Below are 7031 nucleotides of genomic sequence, written 5' to 3'. Positions count from 1 at the left end.
GTTTGTGTTAATTCTTCTACTGACACAATTGTTGGTGTAATTAATCTAATCTTTCCTCTACTCTCATCTTTTCTCTAGTCAGCAGGGGTGCCCTTAGACATTTCTTTATATGAGGGCCAGAAGGGGCCACTGGAAAATCTTGGGGTGGGCACCAAAAAGTGGGGTGGTGTGTTGGCATTTACAGATGGTCAAATTTGTCCGGCTGGCTATGCATTTGTTATTTTCATCTTATTCCCATTTTTTTATGCGCTGTAAATTAATAGTATATAATGTTAAATATCAGATGAAAGCATATTATGCAAAGGGCACTCATTACTGAGAAGCATATTATGCAAATGCTACTCACCAACTCTCGCTAACTTCTGGTTGAAATACCTGTTACTTCTATTCATCAGAACAAAAGTTCACAGATAATCCAACAGCTCTGTTGGGTAACACAATAATTTATGGTGTCAAACAAAAATGTGTGGTGTGTGGCCAGATGTGCACCAAGCTTCAAAGTTTACCTCACAGATAGCAGCGTAGCAGCAGTTTTGTGTGATTCACTGTTCATTTACCTCTGAAGCACCCTTTTGCATGCCGAGTCGGTGTGATAGACAGTGATAGTTTGATAGCCAGCCTTCGACAGCTCCCTTCAGAACTGTAATGGTATGTTATTATAAATTCATGCACAACACTGCATGTGCAGATGTCGTTGTGTTTTGCGAGGTCATGATTGGCAGCTGATAAAATGAATTTCATCATAGTGCAGCTGTCAGCATCCCCGCTAACGCCTGTGCTGTTGTCTGTGTTTTTGCAACATCCTGTTAGGTTTACTGCAAATTAAACTATCATGCAGTTGAACAGATTTGGGCCAAAATACTTCTGAGTTTAAATGAATTGCCACTCTGTGCCTGGAATACCAGGGTGCAAAATGGCTGCCATGCATCAAGCAGGTGTAATTACAGGTGTTAGCTTGACATACGCTGTGCTCCTTTGGTTAAATTAAGTAATTTGCTGAGCAATCCATCGTTCATCTGTCATTCAGGGCTAACAACATTAGAGGTGAGATGTGTACTCGTGTTGGAAGCCTTAGATGTGTCTGTTGGCCCCCCCCTGTAATTTAATCCACAGCTTTAATGTTCGCACACGACAACAAAATGAGTGATGAATAGGCTGCATAATGGCACGTTGATCCAATTGGGATTCCAGGAGCCGCAGCTAAACGTGTCAAGCCAGCCATGTTTCAACACCAGCTTGGTTCATGCAGAGCAGAAGCTGCAGCATCAGCACTTGTGCAAGATGTTTAATTTCAAAGGTGAATCTCAGGGCTTGGTAATGTAGTGATGATATAAGAGAGGACACCTTGCAGCATATGACTAGTGTACAATAACCCATCATCAAACATGCAACTGTAAGGCTTTTATAGGAGCAGTGCGTTCAGATTTTGGTTGATGATATTCAAATCTAGCAACAATTATCAACAGAATGTAAAAAAAACACCCTTTGGCACTACCTGAAAGACATCTATATATTGTGCTCCAGAGATATACTGAAGTTAGCATGCAAACAAGTTAACCCTGGCCTGTCCTCCTGTCTCATGATACCACTTTGAAACTGAAGAGACGATGGTAGTGAGTCACTGTAGTGCCCAGTCTGCCCTCAGTCCAAAAACACCAAGGTCATATTCTTAATGGGCTTGGCCCTTGGCACCTCGGGGATGACCCAAACGTAGAACACACTCAGGCCTACGAAGCTGACTGATGCTGAACTTTCCTCACGCTCTGGTCCCCTTTCACGCTTCAACCCACCATGTCTTTGCCGTCAGTGTCAAAGTCTTGGTCGGAACAACTGTAAATCACCTCTGTACTGTATTACCATCATCAAACTGGCCTCTGACATTCTTGGAGGCTAGACTCTGTCCCTGTCTGGCCATGTTAATTGCGAGGCTGCTAATTCTGGTTCCAACTCTGGTTCGGGGTCCATTCCGGTGCTTCTCCCAGCCAGAATTCCAGCTCCCAATAAGAGCAGGGTCAGCTAAAATGAGCCTTTAGCCTTTAGCTTTGCAGCTAGCTAAAACTGCTAGCTGCAAGGCTAACTGAGCTAACTAGCTAATGGTACCTACAGTCAGAGGATACTCTGGTGATATACTGCCCCATATATTGTTGGAATATGAATCCAAAGGCCAGTTCTTTAATATTGCACCACCATGTATTTAAAAAGTATGTCACAGTCACAGTCACAGTTTTTCTACATAAAGATTTACACATCCAACAGTGCAGTGAAGAGTGAGTCAAGATTTCCTCAACAAACAATTAAACTAAAAGATGTAACCCAATTTAATGAAAATAAATGAAGAAACACATTAATTATGGAGACGTTTGCTTCGTACCTGTCATCAGGGGTGTAACGACATGCTCAAAACTGTTTGTTGTGTGAAAACAAGACAAACCTCAGCTGGGAAACAGCAGCTTTTTCCAGTGAAGGTGTAGCTGAATGATAATAACATGTCAGAGAGCTGATGTGATTTTAGAACATGAGAATGATGATGTGATTGTTTAATGAAGACGCAAACTGATAATCAATGCAAGGGTAAAACAGCGGGGATTCTGTTAAGAGTGGATGGGCAGTAAAGATTAAGAGACGTCCCATTAAAATTAAGCCGGAAATGGCAGAAAAAGCATAAAAAGACATCAGCACCTTGTTCCTGTCTGTAGAGATACGCATTGTGTTGTCACTTAGAAGAGGACTGAAAAGGACATGAATCTCGCCAAAATGCAACCTTTGCCCCAAGCACTCCCATTGAAAATGAGTTTGACCCGAAAACGAAAATACGGTAAATCTTAAAAGTGCCTCTTTCATCATAATTATGCTTTTACATGAAGGTTTGACTCATATGCATTCACAAAAAAAGCCTAGGTTGCATTTTGGCATGAGTTTCACTTTTACCCTAACTCTAATTCTCTCTGATTCAAACAGAAAACAAATCTTAATTCTAAAATACACACACACACAAACACACACACACACACACATTTAGGCTTCCCATATATTAAATTATCCCATACTGATTTGGAATGATATTTTTGTGAAGTCATTTTTAGTGAGCTGAAATTTTCCATGTAGCTGCTAAGCTGAAAGCGTAGCACTGTCTAAAGCGGGTGCGTGAGCTCAACTACGCATCGAGGGCATGAATAATGTCTTTTCAAATCAATTTGTGATCTTGGGGCTTACAGAGACTTGCTAGACGTACTGTTTGGAGCCATTTTATGTTTTCTTTTTGGGTTGTTTTTGTGATGTTTTAAAACAAGTCCCTATCTCCTCCAGTTGTTTAGGAGAATGCTGCAGCAGTCAGTGACGGAATTGTCATGTTTTAAGTGAACTTACCCTTTAAATTGGACTTTGATCTGCTGCCCATGTGAAAAAGTCGAAAGTATAAAGCCTTTTGTGGCTCCAGAGGACGAAACCTGATAAATTCCCTCTGGTTATGGGGCGCTCATTAGCTCAGATGGTAGAGCAGGCATCCCATGTGCAGAGGCTTTGTCCTCGCTGCGGCCCGGGGATTCGAGTCTGACCTGAGGCCCTTTGCTGCGTGTTACTCCCCCCCATCCTGTTTCCCTGTCTCCCATCCTGTTTCCTGTCATCTCCGAAGCTGTCCTATCAATAAAAAAAAACTACGTAGAAATGACCTCCGATGACGTCACACGGCAAACACATCAGCTTTCTTGAAATGCCCTCATCTCGTCTCTGTCCCCACAAAGATACCAAGGAAAGAGTGCACGCACACACACACACACAGACCGGGGGTTTTGCTTGGCCGACGTTTGAGCACCACAGTGTCGCTGCCGGACTCCGCCACTTGGAGGCGCCCGGCTCATACTCTGTGTGTGCGGAGAAGTGGAGGCAGGGAAGGAAAGTGGGCTTGAGAAAGAAATCGCTTCCCTGAACTGTTTACCCTGACGTCAGTTTGCAGAACTAGCTCTGCCCTGTCTCCCTCAGTGTCTCTGAAACTCCACTCAGTGAGAATTGGGGGAGTAGATGGGCTCGGCTCTGCTACTCGCGCGCCCGGACCCGACGGAGTGAATGAAATGATTTCTCCTGCACATTTAAAGTGGACTAAAACAGCTACACGATGAACACCTGCGCCTTTCTCTTGATTTTGACTGTTCAGATCTACGCCGATGGCATCGAGGGGCCAACAGGTAAGCTTCGCATTCATCTGTATCGCCTCGAACGCAGTTGGGAAGTTTTGACATGTGGACGAAACTCTACTTGTAGCAAAAGCAGAGCGAGTCTGGCGAAGGTGCCAACTTTGTGCCCCCGTCCCCTGACACGCTGCTGCGTTTATCTGCGGCTCACCGGTGCTTCACATGACTTGAGAAAGGGGAAATGTCAGCAACCCCGAGCGGAAAATAAAATTGTGTGCGCTCATAAGTTTATAAACTGGTGTGTTAAGTTTTGTGAGTGCCAGACTCCTGCAAAAATGTTGGGTATTTAAGGGGGCTACGGCTGGGTGGTGGAGGGGGTGGGGGAGCTCCCATCTCCCCAAACAGCACAGTCCTCTGCGCTACGCTGCCTCCGCTCCCTTGTCTGGCTCAAGCTTAATTTAAAGGTGTAAAAAAAGGTGTTTGTCTGTGTGATTTAAAGTTAGATATCAGCTCATTCAGAGCGTTGAATTTCTCTTAACACTGAGTCCACGACATTCCCACGACCTACAGGCAATTTACTCAATATTTGTGAGCATGAATCTCCCAAATTCCCACCAGCCTGTGATGACAGCCAGGGACCAAAAAAATCTGGAGCTGCTTCATACTGCTACATAGTGCTTTACTGTGACTGCTTTAAAGTTTACATTTTAATGAGGTATGAGCCATTTTTTTTCATGCCATCTTTGATATAATAACATCCCAGCGTCCTCTGTGCAGGGAGACAGTCAGATTCATTCTCAAAGCTGCTGGATGTTTTCTCCTGATGTGATGAGCTGTCTCTGGTCTCTTGGTTTTTGTCTGGCTGTAGACGTATTTTATGCTTTTATGAAAATATTCCCAAAGATGAGGAAAAAAACGATGCTTGCTAAAATGTTAAACGGTTGTCAGAGGAGGCTTTCACTTCTTACAAAGTCGTCTTTTCTGGGTTTTTGTGTGTGTGTGCAAACAAGCTGGATTGGAACATGGCGAGAGTGTGTTTTTCAGATAAAAGGATCAGAAATTATGCAATTTCTCGAAATGTTCCCCAGAAATACACTCTGACTTTTTTTTTCGTTTCATTCTCGCAGCAGTGTTCCAGCAGGATAAATACATTTTGAAAACCGGCCACATATCAGAGCAGCTCAAAGAGAGGGAGACAGAGTGGCAAAAATAAACGTCTTTTATGGGAATCTGACACGGACCTTTTCATATTCATCACATTCGTGTTATCAAAATCTGCTTTTATTCTCTGAATTCCATTAGGCATTCATGCAATGTAATTACAGTGCTGTGTTTTGGATGCTTTTTTTTGTCTAAAGGCTGAAATGGCTTGGGCCTGTTTGAGTGTCTCTGTCACTCACACAGACACATGCATAATTTCACCCCTGTGGAACATAAACACATGGTAATAAGGCAGTAATGTTAATAACATTTAGACTGCAGGCTGCCTTGACACTGTATAACAATGCATCACAGTGTTTGTTACATGCATTTTGACAGAAAAGGCTTAATTATGTCGAGATCGCAAGGAGATTCGACATGTTCTTTTTTTAAATAGAAACCTGGCTAATGTTTGTACCTCTCACCGAAGATGCACTGTGAGAATAACTCGTTGGAGAAGCAGCAGCCGCAGCGACAAAAAACCCCACAAAAACCATGCAAGCAGAATGTGTATTGTCAAGAGCTGAATGGAGCAAATCATTAAGAGGAATGAGCTGAGACATATGAAGGATTAAATCACACACAGGTAATTAAAAAGAGCTGAATGGAACGGAGATGCTTCACTACGGCTGTGTGAGAGCGCCTGTCAACAAATATCTACATGGTGTCGCTTTTTTAGTTTGTTAACCCGAGTGTTGCAAGCCTCGCCATCTGCACTTTTACCTCCCCCAGTAGTTTGTGTGGCTTCCCCTCTATGTGACTATAATCCCCTGCTTGGCCTGGCTCCCGTCATGCCTCCGTCCAAAAGGAGAAGAAATTAAAGAGCGTGAATGCAGCCTGGACTCCAACAATCTTTGATTAACACTCTGCCTTTCTCTGCCGTGATTGTGTGAAGACCACGCCTCAACCTTGGATGCTTAATAACAGTTAAGTCTCTGCACTCCTTTGGGGATTTCTCGCCTTCCCCTCGATCTAATCCATATTTTCCATAACTCTTTCTCGCTCATGGCGCTGCCGGTCCAAGCTGTCAGTTCAGGGGAGGTGAAATTATTAGAGGCTATGAAATATGGACGCTCTCTGCTGCACTGCACAGACTGTGTTGAGGTTGATAAGAGGAGAAAAATATCACATTCTCATCGTATTTTCCCCAATACAAAGAGGTGATTAACAGAAGAAGTCCAGTTCCTGGGTGTTGGTCTGTGTGTGTGTTTTGTCAGTCCTGGTGTGAAGCCCAATGTGACACTTTCACTCCTCTGTTTGCCTCTTATGGGAATTGAATGGTTGTTCACTTACCATATGTCTCCTCTGTTAGCGGCAAATGTTGTCAACTGAGTGGTGTAATTATCCCGCGTCTCATGACTCATTTCTCAGTTTGATCTGAAGTTAAGGCAGAGGATCCTTTCTGCTTATTTCAGTGAATAAGATAGCACTTGGATCGAGATGAAAAAGTGCTGTCGAGTGAAAGCATGGCATGGAATGAATAATACTCAAGGCTTCAAGTTTGAACTGCGTTAACACCAGTGCAGCATCAGCAGCAAGCGCAACGCAGGCCAGCTACCACGCATAAGCATGGAGGGATCTGAGCTGCAGCAATGTTTTGATCATCAATTAATCGTCTTAGTCATTTTTGAAAGCAAGAAAAATGCAAAACATTTGCAGGTGTCACCCTCTTAAATCTGAATGTTTTGCATATCTTTGTCAAAC

General features: G+C 43.4%; 1 protein-coding gene across 4 annotated transcripts in view; it reads left to right on the top strand.

Annotated features, from left to right (window-relative positions):
• Window positions 1–3898: 3898 nt before the first annotated feature.
• ptprub (protein tyrosine phosphatase receptor type Ub) overlaps window positions 3899–7031 on the top strand; it is a 182428-nt gene continuing 179295 nt past the window's right edge. For all 4 annotated transcript variants that reach the window (XM_030394026.1, XM_030394025.1, XM_030394024.1 and 1 more), the window contains exon 1: window positions 3899–4181. In XM_030394026.1, coding sequence (XP_030249886.1) covers window positions 4112–4181 — 70 coding nt within the window. In that variant the 5' untranslated portion in view covers window positions 3899–4111. The remainder of the gene's footprint in view (window positions 4182–7031) is intronic.

Source organism: Sparus aurata, chromosome 17 (assembly GCF_900880675.1).
Source record: "Sparus aurata chromosome 17, fSpaAur1.1, whole genome shotgun sequence".
Classification (NCBI taxonomy): domain Eukaryota; kingdom Metazoa; phylum Chordata; class Actinopteri; order Spariformes; family Sparidae; genus Sparus; species Sparus aurata.
This window is presented reverse-complemented; position numbering and strand designations above follow the sequence as displayed.